The sequence below is a fragment of the Lissotriton helveticus genome, chromosome 5_1, assembly GCF_964261635.1.
Source record: "Lissotriton helveticus chromosome 5_1, aLisHel1.1, whole genome shotgun sequence".
Taxonomy (NCBI): Eukaryota; Metazoa; Chordata; class Amphibia; order Caudata; family Salamandridae; genus Lissotriton; species Lissotriton helveticus.
This window is the reverse complement of record NC_136065.1, coordinates 999,971,351-999,997,415: the sequence shown is the minus strand read 5'-3', so window position 1 is coordinate 999,997,415 and position 26,065 is coordinate 999,971,351. Positions and strand designations below refer to the sequence as shown.

Here is a 26,065-nt window from a genome sequence, read left to right as displayed (position 1 = left end):
TTCAAATAATAAAAATAACATAAGAAAACAATAAAAATAAAAAACTAAGGTGATGTTTGGCATTTTTCACAGGTGCATTCTTCATGCTTGCAGCAATGTAGTGATGGTGGCAAAACTTGTAATCCCTTTACATCAAAAGGGACCCAGGCTGCCTGGATCTTCACCCCATGATCGAGAGAAAGTTTGGAGCTTGCAGCTTAGGCTAAAGTCAGGCTGGGAGCCTTCTAGATATACTTTGCACGCCAACCCTGATGCCCACGGCATCCTGTCATTTTCTGCGTTTGGTTTTATGCTTTATCTTTTTATTGGTATTTCCGTAGCGCCCATCTGCCATTGGAATGTGGGCCAGATATATTTAGGGCTGCAAACAAACTGACAGACATCACTGACTGACCTTACGTCATGAGGAATTCTAATACACACTACTGTGGAACGCCAAATTGGCTTTCAGATAGCCATTAAAGCCCCACTATATTTAGATTAGTTTTTATGCATGCCTTGAAACAGATGTGGGGTTGAGCTGAGCCCCAACAGTTTGCTTCTGTAAAGTGTAGAAATGTAGACAAATAATTTCTGAGATTCACCACGATGTAAGGTATTTTGCATTTCTAACTTGAAACTTGTTTTGGTTCAACTCATCGAGTTGTAACCACATGTGCTTGCATGTGGCTCCAAGTCACTGTGGCCAAGGCTCACAGGCAGTGTAGCTCCGCCTCGTAGATGTCAAACCTCCAACTCAAAGAATGCAAAGGCCTCAGTTGCGAATGCTCTGTTAAACTGTCGCTCCAGTACAAACCTGCTTGCATGGGTGTCACAATTACAAGTGGGTTGGAGAATTCCGACCCCTTGTACTTTCCTGCAGTCAATATCAGCAGGTCTAACATGGTGATATTTACCTGGATAAAAGGTCTGAAAAATACCGGGTCATTTAGGTTTTGGTGCGGTAAGCTCTAAAATCTGCCTGTTATTTCCCATTACCTTGATAAAACTCATATTTGTCGTTATTAAATGAATCCAACAAATAACGATCTTTGTGGTATCAATATATATCAGGTGCTATAAATAACACATGGATTTCTGTTTTGAATTAAAAAAATGATGCTTATTAGACTGACATGATCAACCTCTTGTGTTACATAGAGACTTCGGGAGCCAAGCGGAGATAAGTACAGTGTTTATTTCGTGAAGTAATTCCAAATGAGGTCGCACACTGCTCGTCCCATCAGCATATGACCCCGGAGCATGATGGTCAATGTAGTAGGTATCAGCGAGTGCGCTTTTACCCGAGTCTTGAATCTTGAGGGTATTCACTGGTGTGCTTGCCATCCCTGGACACGTGTTTCGCGTTCATTAACGCTCATCAGCAGGGATTAGGCGTGTGCACGGGGTTGCTGCGTGGGCTGCCGAAAATATTAGTAGGTCCAGATACCTCTTTTGGCACGCAGGTGCGGAATCTCGAGGTCGTCACCTCCACCGGCTCAAGGGAGCCTGTATAAATAGTAATTCCAAATGAGGTCGCACACTGCTCGTCCCATCAGCGTGTGACCCCGGAGCATGATGGTCAATGTAGTAGGTATCAGCGAGTGCGCTTTTACCCGAGTCTTGAATCTTGAGGGTATTCACTGGTGTGCTTGCCATCCCTGGACACGTGTTTCGCGTTCATTAACGCTCATCAGCAGGGATTAGGCGTGTGCACGGGGTTGCTGCGTGGGCTGCTGAAAATATTAGTAGGTCCAGATACCTCTTTTGGCGCGCAGGTGCGGAATCTCGAGGTCGTCACCTCCACCGGCTCAAGGGAGGCTGTATAAATAGTAATTCCAAATGAGGTCGCACACTGCTCGTCCCATCAGCGTGTGACCCCGGAGCATGATGGTCAATGTAGTAGGTATCAGCGAGTGCGCTTTTACCCGAGTCTTGAATCTTGAGGGTATTCACTGGTGTGCTTGCCATCCCTGGACACGTGTTTCGCGTTCATTAACGCTCATCAGCAGGGATTAGGCGTGTGCACGGGGTTGCTGCGTGGGCTGCCGAAAATATTAGTAGGTCCAGATACCTCTTTTGACGCGCAGGTGCGGAATCTCGAGGTCGTCACCTCCACCGGCTCAAGGGAGCCTGTATAAATAGTAATTCCAAATGAGGTCGCACACTGCTCGTCCCATCAGCGTGTGACCCCGGAGCATGATGGTCAATGTAGTAGGTATCAGCGAGTGCGGTTTTACCCGAGTCTTGAATCTTGAGGGTATTCACTGGTGTGCTTGCCTTCCCTGGACACGTGTTCCGCGTTCATTAACGCTCATCAGCAGGGATTAGGCGTGTGCACGGGGTTGCTGCGTGGGATGCCGAAAATATTAGTAGGTCCAGATACCTCTTTTGGCGCGCAGGTGCGGAATCTCGAGGTCGTCACCTCCACCGGCTCAAGGGAGCCTGTATAAATAGTAATTCCAAATGAGGTCGCACACTGCTCGTCCCATCAGCGTGTGACCCCGGAGCATGATGGTCAATGTAGTAGGTATCAGCGAGTGCGCTTTTACCCGAGTCTTGAATCTTGAGGGTATTCACTGGTGTGCTTGCCATCCCTGGACACGTGTTTCGCGTTCATTAACGCTCATCAGCAGGGATTAGGCGTGTGCACGGGGTTGCTGCGTGGGCTGCCGAAAATATTAGTAGGTCCAGATACCTCTTTTGGCGCGCAGGTGCGGAATCTCGAGGTCGTCACCTCCACCGGCTCAAGGGAGCCTGTATAAATAGTAACTCCAAATGAGGTCGCACACTGCTCGTCCCATCAGCGTGTGACCCCGGAGCATGATGGTCAATGTAGTAGGTATCAGCGAGTGCGCTTTTACCCGAGTCTTGAATCTTGAGGGTATTCACTGGTGTGCTTGCCATCCCTGGACACGTGTTTCGCGTTCATTAACGCTCATCAGCAGGGATTAGGCGTGTGCACGGGGTTGCTGCGTGGGCTGCCGAAAATATTAGTAGGTCCAGATACCTCTTTTGGCGCGCAGGTGCGGAATCTCGAGGTCGTCACCTCCACCGGCTCAAGGGAGCCTGTATAAATAGTAATTCCAAATGAGGTCGCACACTGCTCGTCCCATCAGCGTGTGACCCCGGAGCATGATGGTCAATGTAGTAGGTATCAGCGAGTGCGCTTTTACCCGAGTCTTGAATCTTGAGGGTATTCACTGGTGTGCTTGCCATCCCTGGACACGTGTTTCGCGTTCATTAACGCTCATCAGCAGGGATTAGGCGTGTGCACGGGGTTGCTGCGTGGGCTGCCGAAAATATTAGTAGGTCCAGATACCTCTTTTGGCGCGCAGGTGCGGAATCTCGAGGTCGTCACCTCCACCGGCTCAAGGGAGCCTGTATAAATAGTAATTCCAAATGAGGTCGCACACTGCTCGTCCCATCAGCGTGTGACCCCGGAGCATGATGGTCAATGTAGTAGGTATCAGCGAGTGCGCTTTTACCCGAGTCTTGAATCTTGAGGGTATTCACTGGTGTGCTTGCCATCCCTGGACACGTGTTTCGCGTTCATTAACGCTCATCAGCAGGGATTAGGCGTGTGCACGGGGTTGCTGCGTGGGCTGCCGAAAATATTAGTAGGTCCAGATACCTCTTTTGGCGCGCAGGTGCGGAATCTCGAGGTCGTCACCTCCACCGGCTCAAGGGAGCCTGTATAAATAGTAATTCCAAATGAGGTCGCACACTGCTCGTCCCATCAGCGTGTGACCCCGGAGCATGTTGGTCAATGTAGTAGGTATCAGCGAGTGCGCTTTTACCCGAGTCTTGAATCTTGAGGGTATTCACTGGTGTGCTTGCCATCCCTGGACACGTGTTTCGCGTTCATTAACGCTCATCAGCAGGGATTAGGCGTGTGCACGGGGTTGCTGCGTGGGCTGCCGAAAATATTAGTAGGTCCAGATACCTCTTTTGGCACGCAGGTGCGGAATCTCGCGGTCGTCACCTCCACCGGCTCAAGGGAGCCTGTATAAATAGTAATTCCAAATGAGGTCGCACACTGCTCGTCCCATCAGCGTGTGACCCCGGAGCATGATGGTCAATGTAGTAGGTATCAGCGAGTGCGCTTTTACCCGAGTCTTGAATCTTGAGGGTATTCACTGGTGTGCTTGCCATCCCTGGACACGTGTTTCGCGTTCATTAACGCTCATCAGCAGGGATTAGGCGTGTGCACGGCGTTGCTGCGTGGGCTGCCGAAAATATTAGTAGGTCCAGATAGCTCTTTTGGCGCGCAGGTGCGGAATCTCGAGGTCGTCACCTCCACCGGCTCAAGGGAGCCTGTATAAATAGTAATTCCAAATGAGGTCGCAGACCTGAGAACACTTTGGCAGCCTGCACAGCAACCCCTGAAAAGTCTCCTACACTCTGCTGATGAAGGACAATAATCCTGAAACACCGGTGTCCAGAGTTGGCCTGCAATTTTGCATCACACATCGAATCTTTTGCAAAGCGAACCCGCTTTGAGAAAACTGCATTTACCGTGATGCTCTTGGGGTACACCCGCTGGAATGGTGGAGTAGCGTGCGACCTATGGACCTTTTATTTATTTCGTGAAGTGCAAGGTAATAAAAGAGGAGCTAATACGCCGCCTGTCCGTATGCATTAGACGCCCAAGGAAGACTGAGCATCCGATGTGGGACAGGAGCACGGGCCATGAAGTAGTAACTTAAAAAGAAACATAGCAACCAGAATGCATTTACATTTGACAAGTGAGCACGCTCCACAAAGCAGAAGCTCGCTTATTCATAACAAGTTCTTAAAGGTACCGCGCACTCCATGTATTACTGCAATGTCTTATGGTAAAAGACCTTCCCCTTTTTGAATAAACAAAGCTAAATAATTTGTATGAAAAAAATATTAAATAAAAATATCTAAAGTATTCATAATAACACAATATTTACATCTCTACATCAATCATTTCTTTTTGTAAGACATATAGTAATCCTTAAATTTAGAAGGCATAGTAGTATTGTGTACAGCTCTGGTGTTATGGGATGTAATGCAATCATTAGATTGTTCAGGAACAATGTCTGTACCAGGTTGCCTTTGTGTAAGTAACAAATCATTTGCATTATCAATCTTAGATGACCCTTGGCTGTCACTTGAATGCTCTTGAGTTGTTTGCCACCAAGTGCTTTCAAGAGAGGAATTGTTGCTATCATAGTCTGACACAGCTTGAATTCTGACTGCATGTCCATGGGTGATCTTGACCATATCTCTCTAACTCCATCAGCCTTTGTCCTTTATATGTACTGAGCCTTGAGACACTCTGTCAACACAAACTGATTTTGAAAATTTCAATAAACCCTTCTTGACCTTAGTGTGATTTCTGATCAAAACCCAATCCCCTGCTTTCAATGTTAATTCTTTGACATGGTGTATTTTGTCAAAACATTCTTTAACCTGACTTTGCATTACTTCAACTCTGGATGCAATAGTCTGCAAGTCAGGTGTGCTCTTTTTGCTTAATTCTCTCACCCAGTCAGGACAAATTGAAGCCCATGGAAATCTTTTGCATAACATCATAAATGGGGACATACCTGTTGTACTGTGTTGAGTTACTAGATATGACCAAAATGTCTACCTCAGAAACGTTTCGACCTCAAGACCCATGGTCAAGGATGTTTGCACACCCTCTTTTAAGAACTTATTCATGCATCCAACCCACCATTGGCAGAAGGTGAGCAAAGCGCAACTCTGAGCTGAGTAATGTGAAAACCCTCAATGAAGTCCTTCATGCGTGCTGCTGTGAAGTGGGTGAAGTTGTATGTAAAAATGTCTTTGGGTGCTCCTTCTATATCAAAATTTCTTTTTAAAATGATGATTATAGCGTCAGTGTTGTGAACAAAGGTATAACCAAAATATAACCATTAAAAAAAATAATCAATCAAACTCATCATGTAACTTTTGTTAATAGGTAATAACTCAAATGGACCCTCAAAACCAAGGGCCACTTTTTGCAAATCTTCCTCTGGTAGGGGGACCATATGAATAGGTGACTCATTTCACTTCAATGCTTATCAGATACCAAGCAGTGGTGTGATTTTCAATAAATTTAGAAACTTAAGCTCCCAATGTAGGCCACCAGTAAAATTGTTTTAAATATCTGCATGTGCTACTGACCCCTAAATGGCTCTTGTGTGCCTCCTTAATAATGTCATCTCTGATAGTCACAGGAGGCACACACACATCATTACGCACTAGCACCCATTCAACAACGGATAGACGCTCTTAAATCTGTACTAAAGTTCTCAAAGAGGCCTCAACATTTGTTTCCCTGGGCCAAGCTTCTTTCAAGAATTTCAAAACAGTCTGTAATGTGGCATCCTATTTGGAAGCTTAACCACCGTTTATGTGTGATCGCCCCTTTGTTACGCACTATATCCTCCACCACATTCTAATTATCTTAAAGTGTATTGGATTTTTCACCTCCGATGGGTAACCTGGAGAGAAAGTTTGCTCTTATGTTTTTCCCACCAGGGATATATTTCACCATAAAATGTTATTCTTGCAGTTTTGATAACAATCTGACCAATCATGCTGATGCTTTCCCTGAACGATTGCCGCTCAACAGGTGGAGCAACGGTTTGTGGTCTGTAAATAGATCAAAATGGGAACCCCAAATGACAGTCTGGAACCTTCCCACACCCCAACAGCATGCCAATGCCTTTCACTCAAAGGAGCTGTAATTGGCTTCTGGGAGAGCTAGGAGAGCAAGAGGCAAAGGCAATGCTGTTTGTTTCCTTTGTCCTGACATAACTGTGAAAAAGCAGCTCCCAATCCAACTTGGCAGGCATCAACAGGAGAGATACACATTTTGCCTGCTAAAATGGAGTTAAAGCCAGCGCTGAAATAATGAGATTCTTCAGTTTCTGAAAAGCTTCTTTCACATCATCAGACCAGAAGTACTTTACTCCTTTCTTGAGTAAATTCCTCAAGGGCTGCACAATAAAAGCATAACCGTGCACAAACTGTGAATAGTATTTGCTTAGCCCAAGAAAGGAGTGAAGTTTTCTTTGTCACCAGGTCGATGTGCATCTTCAATAGCTTTAATAAATAAAAATTGTTGTAGCTGTTACGTGGTGTATCAGTCGAGGTAGTAAACTAAGAGCCCAAAATACCTCAAGGTAATAAAGAAGCAATAGCTTCACTGTGGCAGATAACTTTCAGGTATGTTCTTGATCCAGATAGATGATACATGTGTACGATGTGTCTTTTTGCCCTGCTTGGCTGCGCTCCTCCACCATTCTGCGCTTTGGCTGAGGCACATTTTTCCCACAAGGTTTCTTTGGTTCGTACTGGTGCAGAATCTTCAGTGCAGTGCTTCTCCAATACCTGAACATTTGGATCACCAGGCCTCTGCCCAAGTCTGCTCTGACTGTGCCAATTCACATGTGCTGTCAACCTCCACAGTTCACTCCAGCGATCAAGTCATACATACATCCATGCTAGATTTCTAAAATGGGACCACTCACTAATAATAAGAGATCCAGACAGTGTATGGGTGTTGTGCATGTGTGTGGTTTATGTGCTTGTTTGCCAGTATGTGTGGTGGGGTCTGGAGTTGACTACATCCACAAGCTTTATCTGGGCCTCCTTGCGGGTGCTGAAGGTTCAGATAGCAGCAGCATACAGAAATGTTATCTAACTTCTCCAGTGTGCCAAGAAGTGTGAGCAGGAACAGCACACATTTTGCTCCAGACTATTCCCGAGCATACTAGGGTGTGGACCCAGGGCATTATAGTACACCTGCTACACCATTGATAGCTATGCCCCTACAGTCACTTTAATTGTATTTACAGATTGTAGCTCAGTACTGCTGCTGTCAATATATATTACAGGTTCTGTCAGTCAAGCACGAACTGTACCAAATTACATCTGCACTGCTCCTTTCAGGCAAACCCGTATACTTCAAGTGAAAACAAAGTCACTGCATCTTTCAAGCAGGACAAGTACCCAGCAAAGGGTAATTCCTTTGTCCCTCCCCTCATGCAGGGCAAGGGGTAGTCCTTGTACTGCTCTCCAAAGACAAGGCTATCTATATAGTAAGACATGAGCCCTCCACTGCTCCCCAGAGGAAGGACTCCATCCTTTTGCAGAGTGACTCTTGCACTATTCCATGTAGACAAGCCTCCATCTGCACTGCTGCCCCCAGGCAAAAAGAGTGGCCCCTGTCCTGCTTCTCTCAGGTAGGACCAAGGGATAACCCCTGCACTGCTCCCTACAGTCGAGATCCCCTGTACTGCAAGTCCCTCTCAGGCAGGTCCATCTCTGTACAGCAAAGAGTGACCCTGCAATGCTTTGCTCAACAAGAGCCCTATCTAATTTGCAAGGGATGATGCCTCCATAGATCTTCTCAGGCAGGACCAATTATTTACTGAAGATGGTGAAGATAGACCACAGATGTACTAATCGCAAGCAGCCTCTCACAGCCTACACATGCAAGGGGCACTATGTATTCAATCCTTCAGTAGGGGGGAGATGAAGGGTTCTTACGCTTCTAAGTGGGGGGCAGACAAGGTAGCCCTTTACAGAATAGTTAATTCCACACCCTTCCTTGTTCTTACCTCAATCCTTAGCTTATGAGGAATATGGGTAGAAAGGGTTCAAACAAGATCAGTGCTAAATAATTGAGGCGTTGCAAACATGAGAAGGTATGTCTATTTGGGAGAGCAATATACTTTGTGGTATTCTTGAGCATAAGTTTGGACTTTTTCAATTTTTAAGAAATTTTACTAGGCTTCTTCCCAGATGTGCCTATAATTTGTGACTTCTCATAAATTCTATCGAGCACGTGCACTTCTTTGTAAGAATACTGTAGAATCCTTGTAATATTGTGCTTCCTCTTGGGGCAATGTAGGTAGTTATCTACAGGCAGAACTAGGAAAACCTATGGGGAATTCCAGTGGAATGGAATTCTGGACGCTGTATTTCTGTAATGTGATGCTTTAATCTGAATTAATTAACAAGGATTCTTTCTACAGCTCCTGCGTGGTGCTGTTTTTAAAGCAGGCAAACCATTTCTACTATATAATGATTCATGAATATTTATATTGCTGCACATGTAACAGGATGCTAGTGTATTACTGATCTACCCAACACTTATATCAGAATGTTTAAGGATGCATTAATAATTTACATGTCCAATTGTCTGCATGGTTAAGAAGATGCTTCAAAATAGATTCCTAACTTTATGCTTAGGAGCCAGCCTGTTGGGAGAGCATCACACACTAGGACATAGATAGCCGAGTGGCAGGCTCTACTCCATGGAATACAGCTGACGTGTTACCAGATGATCAATACAGCTCTCATTTCTTTTTCGGGTGCTCTTTATTTTTATTGTGAGGGATTTACTATGCAAAATGTTAACAGGTTTCTGGTCTTTTCAATGTACAGCGCTCTGATACCTTTGGGTCATGTTCGCACTCTACAAAACACTTAAAATAAATAATAAAATAAATAAAGTCATTATGTTCCCTATATTAATCTCTCCATTATGGTTCTTGTGTCAGATGTGATCAGTCAGAGCACCACTTAGATACTGGGTATAATCTTCTGCAGCAGAGCTCATTTGCACTGATCCAGAAAATAAGTAAAGAACATTTATGTGAACATCTTTTCAATAGATTTGTGTAAACGGTTTTTTGTTGCATGGATATTAGAATAACAATAGCAATACAACTCGAGGTAGAAGCTGCCCACGCAGCAGGCGAGTCATTTACTTCCACATATGCTCATCGCCTGTGGGTGGATAACCCTTAATCATCTCCCAAGCCTATCATTAAGTTAATTCTTTCTTACAGTCTGAAAGATTGTGCTAAAGATAATTTCCATATATTAATCGAATCTTCTCTGCAAAAAGAATCCTGCTGTTCATCTTGGAGTGCCTTAGTGCTGAAAGACAAGATAGGAAAATAGTGGTCATGTGTAATTTGTTCGGGATGTTTAATCGTGTGTGTCCTCAATATGTATTGCTCTGGAGTCTGTTTTGTGAAAGAATGTTGTTTTTGTTTGGCTTTTTTGAGTGTGAAATTAAAAACGAATAATTATGTTCTTTAATTAACATTAGAAAGAGACGAATAACAATGTGTGTTTAATATAACAACATTTTAGAGTTGATATGAGTGGGCCTGGCAATGTTTCCAATTGCACTTTAAAATGCATGTGAGTTGCAGTATCAAGCAGTATCTTTTTTTATATTTCTCTGCCTATGCACCAAAGACTCTCAAACTAATTGTGAGTAATTCAGTTCGCATTGCGGTCCTGTTTGGAATGTATCTTCTGAAGAGTTTCTTTTAAAGTATGTGTAATGTTCCTGAAGATTTTTTTTTTTTTATTGAAGCCCATTTCCTTTGCCAAAACAGAGATGCTGTTTATATTTTGAATGTGGTTTTTTTTTCTGTTGTAGGGCATAATACTGAACTATTGAATATATGTAGAGCAAGCATGTGATGAGTTTTCTGTTTTAACATTGTATAAAATAATGTATCGTTTTCATCACACCACAGTGACTGTACAGATTGTGAGTCTAAAAATGCATACAAACGCTCCATTGGGATATGAGCAGAGATTTTCCCCCTTAGAGGCAGACTCCATCTGAAGCCTTTTATTGATCTGCACTTACAATGTTTTTAATGTTCCTGCACTCTTGCTAGACTGAGTAGTCCTTATGACAGAATGCTCTTTGACTTTTTTTCCTTCTGCTACACCATATTCAGTTCTGGCTATTAACTAGATCGGGGCTCAACTTCTACTGTCATTATTGATATACATGTATTTGCATTTTAGCCTTTTGGATCTATTGACTAACCATTATCTTTTTGCCTTCTAGATTGATTCTTACTTTTTAAACAAACCTTTATGATTTACACCTTGAACCTTGTCTTGGGTGGATTTTCCAGTGTGGACTTAAGTGAAAATACTAGGTTTCTCGTCTTTAAAGACTCATACATAGCCTAATCCAACAATCAGTCCTTTTAATGGTGAAAAGTGCTGACTGCTTTATGTTACTTTTATGCTGATCCTAGGTGGTCCAATTACACAGTACACATTTTCAGAGGGAAGATTATGGCCACATTTTTTCCAAAAAAGCAGCAGATGTCCAGTCCTCCCTCCACTACGTTTCCCTTCTTCATTGTGAATGTGGTGGTTGGTGGGGAAGGCTGCTGTCATTGATGAGATACTGGCAGAAATTATGCTGGACCACATGCCCTATTTAAGGTGGCTCTCTACTACCAACTACCATTTGTGGTGGTGTTCCTTCTATGCAATAACACTGTGTAAACCATGGTGGTTTTGCTCAGAAGAGCCTCACAATGCCTCTGACATGCAGATAGAAACCTCCCCACATGACAGGACGTTGTTATTCTGGCTCTGGATATGCTTTGGAGGTGCAGTCCTGGTTCCATGTTAGTGATTGAAGTTCCATGGAGTAGCAGACCTTCCCCCGTGCACGTTATGCCAAAGCATGTCCCACAATGAAGACAGGAGCTGGTTCAGGCAGTAAAAGCCCTACCACACCAGCAGGGTACTTAAAATCGAGAAGACCATTCTCTACCAGAGTGTCGATGGTGTGTTTTCCACATCTAAAAAACAAGCGGAATCCTGATAAAACAAGTCAATCTGTCTATAAATCCACATCTCTTCTTCACATATTACCGAACGTCATTGTGTTTTTAATTAATAACATATAAAGAAACCCAGAGCCCCTAGATCGTGTCTTAATATTTTGTTGATGTGTTTCTGTAGATTTTTTTTACAATTTTGTCCACCCATTAATCATGGATGTCGAGTCACCAAAGCTCGAAGCAGTACAAGTCACATCATGTACCACTGACCCAAGTGACACCACACTGTTGTCACAATGTCCTGTCCTCAGTCCCTTTGCAAAAGACACGTCCTCCCTGGACCGGAAACAAGCATCCTATGACCGGTTTCGGGGTTTCACCCCTATTCAGCCAGGATAGCTTGATTGCAGTGGCACAGTGAGCCCAGGTCCCTCTGCTGCTCTGCAGCCTCTTATTTGCTGATATAAGAAGCAAGAGGAGGGGATTTGTGATAAGCTGAACTCCTGAGGTCCCTGTGGGATCCAATAAGTCAAGGGATAGTAAATTCGGAGCTCATGAAACCAAACAGCAAGCCAATGGTATTGACATCTGTAAAAACGTGCTCTTTATCAAAAATAGAAATTGCAAGTACAGTACAGTGCCTGGTGGACATTCGTACTCTCTTGTATGCCTAAAAGGTGTCAGAGTTGTAACGTTGTATACTCAAATTCCCCTTAGGGCATTCAAAAAGTACCCCTATGTGTTCAAAATGATAGGGGCTTCAATTCTGGATCGCAGCAATCAATTTGTGCAACAGGTGCAGAGACACCGGGGCACAGTGGTTCGGGGGGGCCATTGAATCCTAAATTGTGTTTATATGTTACTGTCCTACCAGGGGTTAGGGATGCCCATTCACGCTGTTCTTGGTTGAGTAATGCAAACAGAAAGCTCGTGCGCGCTTTGGCCGGATGTCACGAACACCGCTGCGTTCTGTGGTAAGCCGCTTTACTCTTTTCTTCATCGTGCCTTCTCTCTGTGCTTCCTTTGCAGACTCGACGTTTTCACACCTTGAAACCGGCTCGCTGCTCACGTCCGTGCTCGTGCCCGCCGTGGTGGTGATAGTGCTCGTGCTGCTGGCCGCCTATTTCTTCAGGTAAGACCGAGGCGCGCGCGTCACGTGGTGCTGCTAGTCCAGGCCCGCTGCGCCTGATCAACCAGGAAGTGCGAGTGTTTTTATTCTGTATTCCGGCGTGAGGCGAGGCAGCTCGCTGGCGGCTGCTGGAGGAGTCGTGTTACAGCGCTCGCCAGCTTTCAGGATGAGAAGAAAGAGCTTCACGGGGCTCACCTGGTCTGTGAATCTTATTTTTGCAAAATAGCGCTGCGATGCTTCGGTTGTTTAATGCAGTGTATTAAAACGGCGTGCCTGGCTTTCGTTTAGGTTCAGGAAACAACGGAAGGCTGTTGTTACTTCGGGTGACAAAAAGATGCCCAATGGGATTTTAGAGGAACAAGGTAAAACACATTTTTAATAACTTTTATTTTTAAAGTTGATGTGTGCTTCAGTAGAAGGCTCAAGTAAAATGCAATTGCAATCGCCAGTATGCATCTCGTATTTGTTATGCATCTTGTATTTTATGAATGTTTGCTTTCACTGTGCTGCTGTTTTCGCTAGCGCCTTATCAAAACGTTAATCGGCGATCATTCGGGATGAAAACGAGAACATTCAATCTCAGAGGATATAATATACAAACAGTCAGATATTGGCATCGTTTGTTTATTTTAAGCGTGACTCACTTGCCACCTCAAATGGCGGTGTTTGTAGACAGTCGCAGGTGCTACCCTCAGGGAATGAAAGGGTGTCTTAAGCTGTTGTTGACACTGAGAGCTCTTCACAGCTCTCCTCCCAGTGGTACCCAGGAGGCTGGCGCGCTTCACACACCTCCCTCTGTAGAAGTTAGTAGCTCTGGCTCTTTTTCATTTTAATAGCTGCGCTTTCTAGCGAAGAGACATGTTTTCTATCAAAGGACGCTTTACCGTATAATTTACCGAGTCTATCAGTGTCCTTGCAAAAACACACGGCAAAGCGCATGTGATCGCCTACAGTATGTTCATAATGTGGTTTATTAATCGCGTTTGCACGTATACAGCTGGCTGCTGCAGATGGTTATTGGGCTGTTCGCCACTTCTCAGCACTGTGTGGCCTTTGATGCAGGTATTGGAATGTGAATGTGGTTACCGTTGTGGGCTTTCATTTCTGTGCCATTGAAATACACAACGTGACGCCCACGACTACAGTGCCTGGTTTATCATACCGTGTTCGGATGACAGAAATTATTGACAATGTTGGGGTTTCCCACGCGCTCATGTGTGAGCTTTTTTTTATTGTTTAGTTCTCCCTGTGCGTATGAATCCAGGAGGAATAAGGCACTCTCACGTATATGGAGTTTACCCTTTCTTCTGAGGTTTCATCCACCTCATTTAGAGTTGGTCTCAACTTAAGATTGTCAACGACGGAGACTGCTCTTGCATACTCCTCGGACGCCCTGATGGCTTATGGGCCGCCAGTGGTTTGGCCATTTGTCCACCTGCCCTATTTAGAGTGGGGGATGACATGGGGAAATGTTACTTTCACACCACTCCATGTGGCAGTAAGTGCAAGTAAAAAAAATGTATTGACCCCCCCAAGCCACAGGAGAAACCTCCCATGGTAAGCGAGTCATTACTTTTTTTGTTTTCAAAAGAAAATCCAGCTGTTTTGTTTTTGGAAAAAAAGGATGTTGAAAGTGTGCCGTAAGGCAATGTCGTGTTGACGGAGCAGCACAGCACAATTATAATGCATTGACAGGAACTGCCGTCCCTGCCCATGTAAGAGCTGGGGCTGCGGACATTTGTAAATCGGAGTAAGGTTATTCTGTCAGGGTGATGTAGTAGTTTAGTCCCTTTGCCCTGACGGAGTAAATACCTTAAACGCAATTTAAATCAGCCCCTACATTCTTTATAACACACATGTATCTTATGTAGAAAGCAAGCCTTATTATTTTTTTGTTGTTGTTGCAGCCTGCTCTTTGTAATTTAGTACCAGCATTGGCATATCCAATAGGTCTCTCCTTTGGGACCCTATGTGTTTAGCATGAACTTTTGGCTATGTTGTAGAGCATTGTGGCTGCTGTGCATCATGTTGAAAAGTTATAATAAAAAGTGTTTAGCATTTTTGTTACCTTTATACAAACCAAGACGACATTATATACAACTGAACAACCTGATTTCAAACATTTTTTAACATAAAAAATGTCTTCTAGTTTTTTTGTGCTTGCCTCCTGGCAACTTCTTCCTGCCTGTTGTCATGCTTGTTTGTTATAATTTTTTTTGTTATGGGGGAGTGGGTCATAAATAACGGGGGAGTGGAGGTTGTAAAACAGTAATTTAATTAGAACACGAGCAGCGGACGGACACTAGGGGACAATCAACAGATGCCAGATTCCGAGGGCAGATGACGTGATGCTTAGGTGATGTTTAGGTGATGCTTAGGTGATGCTTAGGTGGTGCGCTGATGCAAAATGGTGGTGGTGAGTAATGTTTGGTGCTCAGTTGGTGCCACTATATGGTGTGGATTGGAGTTACGTTGTGGAATGTGGAGTTGAAATATGTTGTTTGGTGTGTAATTATGTGGTGTGTATTGGAAATGTGGGGAGTTGAATTGTGTGGCCTGGAACTGTGGTGTTGAGTTAAATTATGCTTAGTGAAATTGTGTCATGGTGTGAAGTGCATTTATGTTGATTGGTGGTATGTGGCATAGAGTGCATTTATGTGGAGTGCATTTATTTTGCATTGAGTAGAGTGCAATTATGTGGCGTGTAATTATGTGGCACTGAGTGGTATTATGTGGAGTGTATTTATGATGCACTGAGTAGTGTATTTATGTGGCGTGTTATTATGTGGTCCTGAGTGGTATGTGGAGTGTATTTATGTTGCATTGAGTAGAGTGTAATGATGTGGTGTGTAACTATGTTGCACTGAGTGGTATTTTGTGGAGTCTATTTATGTTGCATTGAGTAGAGTGTAATTATGTGACATGTAATTATGTGGCACTGAGTGGTATTATGTGGAGTGTATTTATGTTGCATTGAGTAGATTGTAATTATGTGGCATGTAATTATGCGGCACTGAGTGGTATTATGTGGAGTGTATTTACGGTGCATTGAGTAGAGTGTAATTATGTGGCTTGTAATAATGTGGTACTGAGTGGCATGTGGGGTGTATTTATGTTGCATTGAGTAGAGTGTAATTATGTGTCGTGTAATTCTGTGGCACTGAGTGGTATTATGTGGAGTAAATATTAAAGAAAATCTTGAAAGTCTCGTCAGCAACACCAGTACAAGCACTAAGACTAGAATTTTCTATCACTAGCGCCTATGCCATAGCGGTTGCCAATATAATTAGGTGGGCATATAACCTTCTCCAGGCCAAAAATGGTACTTTGCGCTTTCTGCTAAAAACTGACTCTTTCGATCAAGGACCTACATATTCAACATTTTCTAGAAATATGTTAGCGGTTTTTCAACTGGCTAAAATTAATTCTGAAATTTTGCGGACCTGGACACCTTTACAACTTAAGCTTTTTCTAAAATGTTATACACCCAAATTGAGCTTTGATCTAGATTACTCTCACTGTAGTAATTTATCTCACTACAAACCCTATACGGAGTCACTGAAGTATAAGCAAGAACGGTTATACTTGGGGTTTTCTCTCACACATGGCGCAAAAAGATCAATTACAATGTTACGTTTGGGAATTCTGCCAGTCGCATCTTTCACTTCAACGTGGTCTCCAGGCAGATCCCCGCTATGTGCTCTCTGTCGTGGAGGAGATCAGAATATCGAACATCTCTTATTCGTATGCCCACATCCTAATGTGGTAACAGCACGGTCAAAATATCTAGACCCTATATATCGCATTTGCAAAATTATCACAGTAAAAGAATTATTATCTGCATGTAAACAGCCTCCCAATGAATTGGTCTGTTATAATTTGTATACATTTTTAAAAATATTCCTGGCATTATACTGAAATGTAATTGTGTTTTATATATTTGTGGTCCTCAGTTGAGTACCAAATCAAATAAAAACTTTTGACTTTGACTTTGACTTATGTGGAGTGCCACTGACTTGCTGCTGCGGGGTCAGGACAAGTTGAATGTTCCTGTTCAGGTTCGGAGCCATGCCGTGCCTTCTACGGAAGCCTCAAAGGGGTCATATCCTGTCCTCCATCACTTCGCTCCAGGCTGACCCTCATGGTGGCTGCCCAGATGTAGGAGCTGCATGGTCAGTAATGTACTGAAACTGCCAGAGGCCACGGAGGTGATAGCAGTAGGCGCTATGCAAGAGGGCTTATTATGGACCAGGGCGAGTTGCCATGTCATGGAACTCCAGATATCTCTAAGAACAAATCTCCCTTAAAAGTTAGTGCTTCCTGGAAACTTGATTGATCGAGAGCCTGAAGAAAACTATACTTTGTTGAATGACGTTATTTTTCAGAGTGGGGGGAACATCACTTACAACGCAACTTTTACTACGCAGTGCTTTTACATCGTAGCTTTTACAACGCAAACCATTACAACGCATTGCGCTGGGGGGCGCTCTAGGATAGGGAATATATTTAATTTACTATCCAACACCTTCCCTACTATCCACGGGGACTGGAGTTGGAATAGTAAATTAAATAAATCACTATCCAGCGCCCCAAAGCACTATGCGTTGTAATGGTATGCGTTGTAAAACTCGCGTTGTAAAAGCATGCGATGTAAAAGCATGCGTTGTAATGTCGTACATCCTTCAGAGTGTCTTACAAACTCTGTGTATGATATCTGTACGGATAAAACATTTCAAATAGTTTGAAGAAGCGAGTGAAGAATCATGAAACACTTTGGCCAGTAGGAAATTTGATGAATATGAATTATGTCATCAATAACTGATGACATTTGTGAAGCTTAGTAAACTGAATTTATCTCAGATACACTTTGAAGTATTGTGGTGGTCACTATTTGTGGAAATAAGTCCCTTTGGGTATATTTATGTGCCTCTTAAATTAATTGACATCACAGGGCCCTTTCTAGTCAAAGTTATTCCTAATGTGCACCCCATCTTGCTATTGACAATATGGGAACACCCCAATCTATGTTGGTGAAATTCACATTTACACTGTTTCATCATAACAAGTGTAAAATCTGCTGAGCACTTACAATATCTCCAGATTGGGAATGGTTGAAGAACGACCTCCCCTCCCCCAGTGTTCCAGGAGGCGGTATGCTGCAGGCCAGGCCAGGCCACCAGACACCTCACTCTCCACTCTAGGTCATTATAGCTTTGTTTGCAGCACTGCGCATCATTCACACTGGAGGACACAGCGTTGACGTTGTCCATGATTTCCTGCCATGTCCTGGCCCAGCTCTTAGGACCTGTTCTTCGGCGTGAGGTGCTCCATAATTCCTGACGTATCTTGGACAACTTCCGCTGCCAAAAGTTCACATTCTGAAAACACATTTTGTATCCCAATAGGCTATGGAATTGCTTTGGGGTGATAGTATGACCAGGGCACTGATAGATTGCAAAGCTTCCCTTTGTACCAACCCCACAAGATGGCTGCATTTCTGAAGCTGTCTCCTGGGTTTGCCAGGAATGTGTGTTCAGCTCTTAAAGGTGTGGTGTGGGGAATTATATACTCATGGGGTGTGTTATCAACACAGGACAATAAGTCGTGATGTGCTTCCAGTAGTAAGTCACTGCCCTATCAATCCTGGGGAGGCGGGGCGCACATTTATCAAGTCATGGCGTGTCAGGGTTACGCTAGCACCCCACTGTGGGGGTGAAACCGGGTCAGGTGTTACTCATCTCTGTAAAATGCAAGTCTGTGATCTGGCCCTGAGTGGAGACTTTGAGTTACAGATGGCAAGAAGATGGACACAAGAGAGAAGTCCTTTACCACCAATATCTATGTGTCTCTATGTACTATAATGACAGCGCGAGGATGGACAGGGAGGAGCTGAGTATATGTACATAAAGGAAATCTCACTATACTCCCTCCCATAATGAATGCAGACATTCAGGGGCAGGGTGAGTTGAAAGCAGTACTATTGGTTCTTACAGTAAAATTTTCTTCACTACTGCCCGTTATAGGTGGCCCCAACACGTTAGCACCATTGCTCGAGATGCCACCGGGAGGGTGGGCCCAGACCGCTTGGTTGGCTAGATGACAGCGTGGTGACTGCACTGAAGGGAGGGCTGGTACACCCTGAGGAGAGGGGGGTCTTGAAGCCTTCTGTTCTGCATTCTTGGGAAGTAACCTGCCTATAACGTAGGTACAAGCCATCTCTGCCACACTTGTGGATTATTTCCAATAGTAGAAAACTGAATTACCACATGGGGGCACCAGAACACCAAAGACGCTTATAACTGTGACACATTTCCGAGTATGACAATTGCAAGGATGTTTATCACACAAACAAAAAGGAATTGACGGGCAACTATAGATAACTAATAACAAGCACTAAATAAGCGCGGCCGCGAAAGTGTAAGCGACCGCGCTAGTAACCTGATCCAGGTCCAGCTGCCAGCCTTAGGCGCCCCAACGCGCTTCTGAGACCCTTAGGCCATGGGAGTGAACTTTTTGAAGGAAGGTGGGACATGCACCTGTCTATAGCCATTTGCGTGCTTTCAATTATTGAAAGCCACACACAAAGGGCAATGGGATGTGTGTGAGGAGGCACACCCACACGGAGAAGGCTCTTGGAAGTCTGAAGTGGTTCTAAGCGTCCTCTCCTGGTGCAGCGCATGCGGGGTGCAATAGGCGAGACCTAAAAAAACGAACATTTTGCCTACTGGCGCTCTCCATGTACAGTGGCAAACAACCGTTGGCAAAGCCAGTGGTTTTGGCTTTAATTGCCATGAAAAAATGCTGTAGGCAGACTTTCGCACATTACAGGCAAACTTATTTACTTTGCTAATACGTGGTTTTGTTATGGGCATCCCTCTTGTAAAACAACAACATAAATATGTGTTTAAATATCTATAACTACAAAATGTCACACAAGATCACATGTAACACATTAATAAAAATATTCTATGGCTAAATTAATTATCAGACACTCCGCCTTACACTAGTTTGTTCAACTGTTTTGTATGAGTGCTGCCTCTTTGCTTTTAGTAATAGTGTATTACCTATGTCCAGTGTTAGACCTGGCATGTTTTGGCACGTTCCCCCTGTCTTTTTGCTTCTGACCTCCTATTTTTGACTGTGTACTGAACTTCGATTTTTCTGGTGTTAGAACTCTGGGTACGTTACCGATGTTGACCAGTCCTAAAGTACATGTGCTCTGTGTCTAAAATGTAATGGCTTTTGGTTTCTCCATGATTGGCATACTTGATTTACTAATAAGTCCCTAGTACAATGCACTACATGTGCCCCTGGCCTGTAAATCAAATGCTACTAGTGGGCCTGGAGCACTGATTGTATCCCCCACATGAGGAGCCCTTCAAACCTGTTTCGGGCCTGCCACTGCAGAGCATGGGTGTGCAGTTTATGACTGCCATCTCAACCTGGCAAGTTCACCTACTTGCTAGGCCCAAACATTCCCTTTTATTACATCCAAGACACCCCTAAGGGAGGCCCTGGGTACCCCAATGGGCAATTTATTTAAAAGGTAGGATGTGTACTTTTAAGTTATGCATGTCCTGGTAGTGAAAAACTGCTGAATCTATTTTTAACTAGAGCAAGGCCTATCTCTCCCATAGGTTAGCATTGTAGCTGCCCTGTAACACTGTACCTTCCAAATGGGAACAGATTGAAAATTGGAAGTTGGTGTCTCTGGACTCACAATTTAAAAACTGATCTTTTAGTGAAGTTAGTTTTTAAAGTGCAGGTCTGAAAATGCCACTTTTAGAAAGTAGGCATTTTTACCTTAACCATTCTGTGCCTCTGCCTCCCTAGAATAACATCTGGGTTGGATGACATTGTGAGTTTTCTCTAGAAAGTCACACACAGAGGGAGCTGAGGAGTTCCCTGCATATTCTAATGGCCCATCACCAGGCTGATATGTCTTTCTGAGCTAGAGTGGTGCGAGAAGTTGGCACTTGCACCTGAATAGGGCTGTGCCTGTCCCCTCACAAAGAGCCACATACCCCCCTGTAGTGTGTCTGAAGCAAGGGCCATGAAGGGCAGGGTCTTGTGCACTATATATACCTTTCTTTGAAGTCTCCCTACTTCTAAGGCTAAAATGGATATAGTACTGGATCTCTGACACCATATACTCAGAACACTTTTGGACTGAGGACAGTCTGCCAGGAAGAAGAGCTGTTGAACTGCCAGGAGGAACTACCACGTTGCTGTTTGCTTTGCTCTATTGGCCTGCTGGCTGCTGCTTCTTACCTTTGAGGGAGAGGACTGTACTTTGCTCTATGCATCCTGCTTCCAAAGATTCTCCAAAGGCTGGAGTTGAGCTTGCCTCCTGTTGGAAGTCTCAGGGCCATCAAAGACTCCACCTGCAGCACCTGGGCTCCTCTGCTGTGAGCCCTACTCTTTTCAAGTGGTGCCAACTCCAGTTCTTGGGCCCTTGCAAGTGAGTTGCTGTACTCAACAAGAAGAAATCAGTACATCGACTTTGAGTGTGACTACGAAGACCGGCTTGGCTCCTCAATACCGAGCTGCTGCCTGCACCGGAGCCATGGCCGCCGCTCAATGCAACACAGGCCCAACGCTACAGCAGCACCTCCGAAGTTCCGCCACAGAGCTTCCCAAGCACCGTGTCACCGAAATCCGTGACGCCCTTCTCCACCGCAGCACCTGTGACCCTGTAGTGTGACATCGACACTGCAAAGTCGATACCTCGCAGCTTGACCGTCGACGCTTCATTGACCTCGCACCGCCAGCAGAACCGCCGCCTCGTCGTCAATGCCGCATCACCTCCCCTGCTCCCTGTAACATCCCCAGGCATCAACAGCTCACCGACTCTGCATCGCCTCCAGGAACCGACGCCTCACTTGCTTCAGTGACGCCTCACCTCTGTTGTGCACACACCGTCCCGAGCGTCGACCTCACAACTATTTGCATAGCAGGAAGGAATGAACCCAACACAGGCCGCAGAAATGCCTAACCTCCATGGCACCTCGCAACGTCGTTGTTTTGTCATTGTCTCCAAGGTACTGTAACTGGGGGTCTGTACAACACTGTAGCCGGCCTGCACTCCATTTCTGTCTGCCCAAATTTGTGAATTCGACTCCATCAAGCATGTCTGATAGCTCCAGATGGAGCTATTGTTTTTCTAAGAGGTATAACTGCACTTAATATTGCAAAATGTGTATCTTGACTTGTGTATGTTCGATTTTTGTCATTTTGGTAATGTTTTACTCCGATAAATATTGGCTATTTTTCTTCTAAACTGGAGTGGAGTACTTTTGTGGTGTTTTCACTTTTTTTACTGTGTGTGTGTACTAATACATTGCCTTTTTTGTTTAGCCTGACTTCTCTTAGCCAAGCTACCGGAGGGTGGGCACAGGTAAACTCAGTGTATACTACACTTACCCTGACCAGAGTCTGGGTCTCTAATTGGACAGGGTACAAATCACTGCCAACTAGAGACCCCATTTATAACACCCAGTTACTATTTATGTCTACTCGGACCCTTAGAAGTTTGGGGTATTAGTGGAATTATTTTCCATGACTATGCAGTGTATCACAGAGTTTCCAGTTCTAAGTAATCATGAGGAAGCAGACATGAAAGTGCACATGTTTCGATACTGCATATAACACTGGGATTGAATACTGGCAACATTCAATATTTCATGAGATGTTAATGGATATCTGAAATAGAAGGAAATATAAGGCTAAAAAGGTGACTGCAGTACCAATTATGTCATCCACTACAGTGGCAGTGAGAGCATGGCTTCAGGCTTACCCTGTGTAGCTTGACAGCAGCAGCTTGAACCCTGATGCATAGAAGTGCTAAATTCACCCCTTTTTAGGTCTCGCCCTGGAACAGGGACAGAGACTCTATAGCCGTCGGATGCCGGGGAATGAGGGACACAAAACTGGCACGATTTTTAGCAGTCGGATTTGGCTGCGTGAACGCGCACGTTCCGTCCTGCGCCGCCCTCCCATCCTACTGCGCATGCGCCGCCCTCCCAGCCTACCGCGCATAACACACACACACACACACACGTCGCAGACAGACACTCGCTCACACACACACCCCCTCCCTCACAGTCACACACACGCACTCCAAGACACATACACACACGCACGCACACACATACACACACATACACAGCCCGCCTCCCCCCCGCGCCTACATGCTCCTCTCCCTCCGCCCGCCCGCCGCTCAGCAACGCACTCACCGGCTTCCTCTCCTCAGCTGCAAGGCCCGGCAGCAGGACTCTTCTTCCCTCCTTCGGCACCGGGGCGCAGGGTAGGCTCCTGCCTGCTCCGGTGCTCCCTGCTCCCAACACGGCTCCAATCGCGGCTCTTCCGTGGGAGGCGGGGTAGGCTCCCGCCCTCCTACTTCCTGTTTCCGGGTGTCGCGCCGGCCTGCCTGACTTCCTGGTCGCAGGCCGGCAGAGTAACGAGGATGTTTTGCGGTATGTATTTATTTATTTAATTATGCATTTTTATATAGCGCAGACTTTACCCGAAGGCGGTATTTATTTTTTTATGTATTTATGCATTTTTATATAGCGCGGACTTTACCCGAAGGCGGTATTTCTTTATTCATGTATTTATGCATTTTTATATAGCACGCACTTTACCCGAAGGCGGTAATGCTTGCCTTTAAATACTGCATAAATAATTTTAACAACAAATACTTTATATGTAGCTTTTTATGTACATAAGAAAACTATAGCATAAAGCAAAAAACATTGCCATTTACAATAATAATAGCTCAAAGTTAAATAATGCGAGACCTATTGCATTGCAAATGCTTGTTACAGGTAGGAAAGGTGTGTTCCCCCAGTGACTAGAAACAAAACTCCATTGTCAGTGGGAAAATTGTAACTGACACATAGGAGAAGTCAAAGTATAGATTATTCACTTCAACATCATCTCCTACGCCGATGACACCCAGCTGATCCTCTCCCTCACCAACGACCCCGCCACCGCCAGAGCCAACCTTCACGAAGGGATGAAAGAGGTAGCCGAATGGATGAAGAACAGCCGCCTGAAACTGAACTCGGACAAGACGGAAGTCCTCATCCTGGGATCCTCACCCTCCGCCTGGGACTACTCCTGGAGGCCCCCCGCCCTGGGCATTGCACCCAAACCAACAGACCACGCACGCAACCTGGGATTCATCCTGGACTCCTCCTTCTCCATGACCAGACAAGTCAACGCCGTCTCCTCGTCGTGCTTCAACATCCTGCGCATGCTACGTAAGATCTTCCGGTGGATCCCCACCGAGACCAGGAAGACAGTCACCCAGGCCCTCGTCATCAGCCGCCTGGACTACGGCAACTCCCTCTACGCCGGAACCACCGCCAACCTCCAGAAGAGACTCCAGCGGATCCAGAACGCCTCAGCACGACTCATCCTGGACATCCCCCGTCGCAGCCACATCTCCGGACACCTGAGAGACCTGCACTGGCTCCCGGTCAACAAGAGAATCACCTTCCGGCTCCTCACCCACGCACACAAAGCCCAACACAACCAAGGCCCAGGGTACCTCAACAGTCGCCTCAACTTCTACGCTCCCAAACGCCAGCTCCGATCGACCGGCCACGCCCTCGCTGCCGTCCCCCGCATTCGAAGAGCCACCACAGGGGGACGGTCCTTCTCCTACCTCGCCGCCAAGACATGGAACTCCCTCCCGACACACCTCCGCCTGACCCAGGACCACCTCGCCTTCAGGAAGCAACTCAAGACCTGGCTGTTCGAGCAGTAGCGGACCCCCCTCCCCTAGCGCCTTGAGACCCTCTGGGTGAGTAGTGCGCTATATAAATGCTTTGATTGATTGATTGATTGATTGATTATAACTTTAGACCTGTACCATTTACAGATTTAATTCAGATACTTATTTTTATATTTAATAAAAATTCAATTTAATCATGAGAAATTCAGGACGATGAAGCGCCACTGTAAAACTGGAGCACAGATGGAGAATGAGCCAAGACAACGCGTTCAGGAACAGCTTCAAGTCCACCCTTAGACGCTTCCAACAGCAGATCCTGACCCTTAATTGCTTTGCGCTGACAGACCACATTGACACCAGCACCAACTACATCAAAGAGGCCATTGCCATTGTGAAAGATTTCCACTCCCCAATGGCTGGCTACAACATCATCACCCCTTCACAGGACCTCTGCAACAAACTCTCACAATACCTCTACAGGAAAATTACCTCCATATACAACAACTTCGATCCCCCAACTGAACCCAACAGACGTCACAACATGACTCCCCATCTTTTCAAACGAAACCACTATGACCACATGTCCCTCTACCTCTGTGGACGAAACCGCCTTCACAATGCAGTCCATCCACCCAGGGCCCTCATCAGCTCTGTCCCCACTACGCCTTCACCAAAGGACTACCGCATCTGAACAGCTCTCACCCCAATACCTAACTCCTCCATCTCTTCTGCCACCTTACTGGACAAATGGAAACGCAATACAATACTCCTCCTGCTCAAAATGTCTTCTGCAGTCCCACAAACACTTGCCAAAAACAGACCTATCTACCCCCTATTGTTCCTGGCCAAGGTCCTGGGTAAACTTAACAAGCATCAACTCCTCAATGTTACACAATCACATTCTTCATACCCAACTACTGCACAGAAACAGCCCTCATCGCCGCTACAGATGACATCTGTATGATTCAGGACAGATGCGACTTGGCTGCCCTCATCCTCCTGGATGCCTGTGCATTTGACACGTATTCCACACCATCATCATCCAACGCATGCAGGAGAATGGAATCCAAGGACTCGCTCTCCTTCAGATATGCTCCTTCCTGACTGGAATAACACAGTCAGCTTCGTTTCTTACTCTTCAAACTCCTGTAACCTTACTGAGCCCGCCCTCTTCAACACTTACAAGGTCTCACTAGCAAGCATCATCCACACCCACAACATCAACATTCTATCCTACACAGACGACACCCAGCTGATACTTCTTGGACATGACGGAAATCCCCCACTGGATGAAGACTAACTGTCTCTCCCAACTGTCTCTAATTTAACACCAGTATGACAGAAGTTGTTATCCTCAGTAAGAACTCATCACCGTGGGACTCCACTTGGTGGCCGTCCAAACTAGGACCCACATCCACTTCCATCCCCAGCACCCATGCAAGAATCTTGAGCTTGTCATTGTCTGTCAACTCAACATGACTGACCAAGTCAACCCATCACGGCTTCCTACAGCCACACCCTAAAGATGCTGAGAAATATCTTCAGATGCAAAACTTACACTCACGCCCTCATCACAATCAAACTGGACTACAGGAAAATCCTCTCCCCCTG

At 45.2% G+C, this 26,065-nt stretch overlaps 1 protein-coding gene across 2 annotated transcripts in view; it reads left to right on the top strand.

Annotated features, from left to right (window-relative positions):
* PTPRE (protein tyrosine phosphatase receptor type E) overlaps window positions 1-26,065 on the top strand; it is a 566,294-nt gene that overhangs the window by 253,691 nt on the left and 286,538 nt on the right. Inside the window, exons 3-4 of one of the 2 annotated variants that reach the window (XM_078643508.1) lie at window positions 12,615-12,717; window positions 13,003-13,076. In XM_078643508.1, coding sequence (XP_078499634.1) covers window positions 12,615-12,717; window positions 13,003-13,076 — 177 coding nt within the window. Of the gene's footprint in view, window positions 1-12,614; window positions 12,718-12,787; window positions 12,913-13,002; window positions 13,077-26,065 lie in introns of those variants that run through there. The other variant, XM_078643509.1, reaches the window with a different exon arrangement.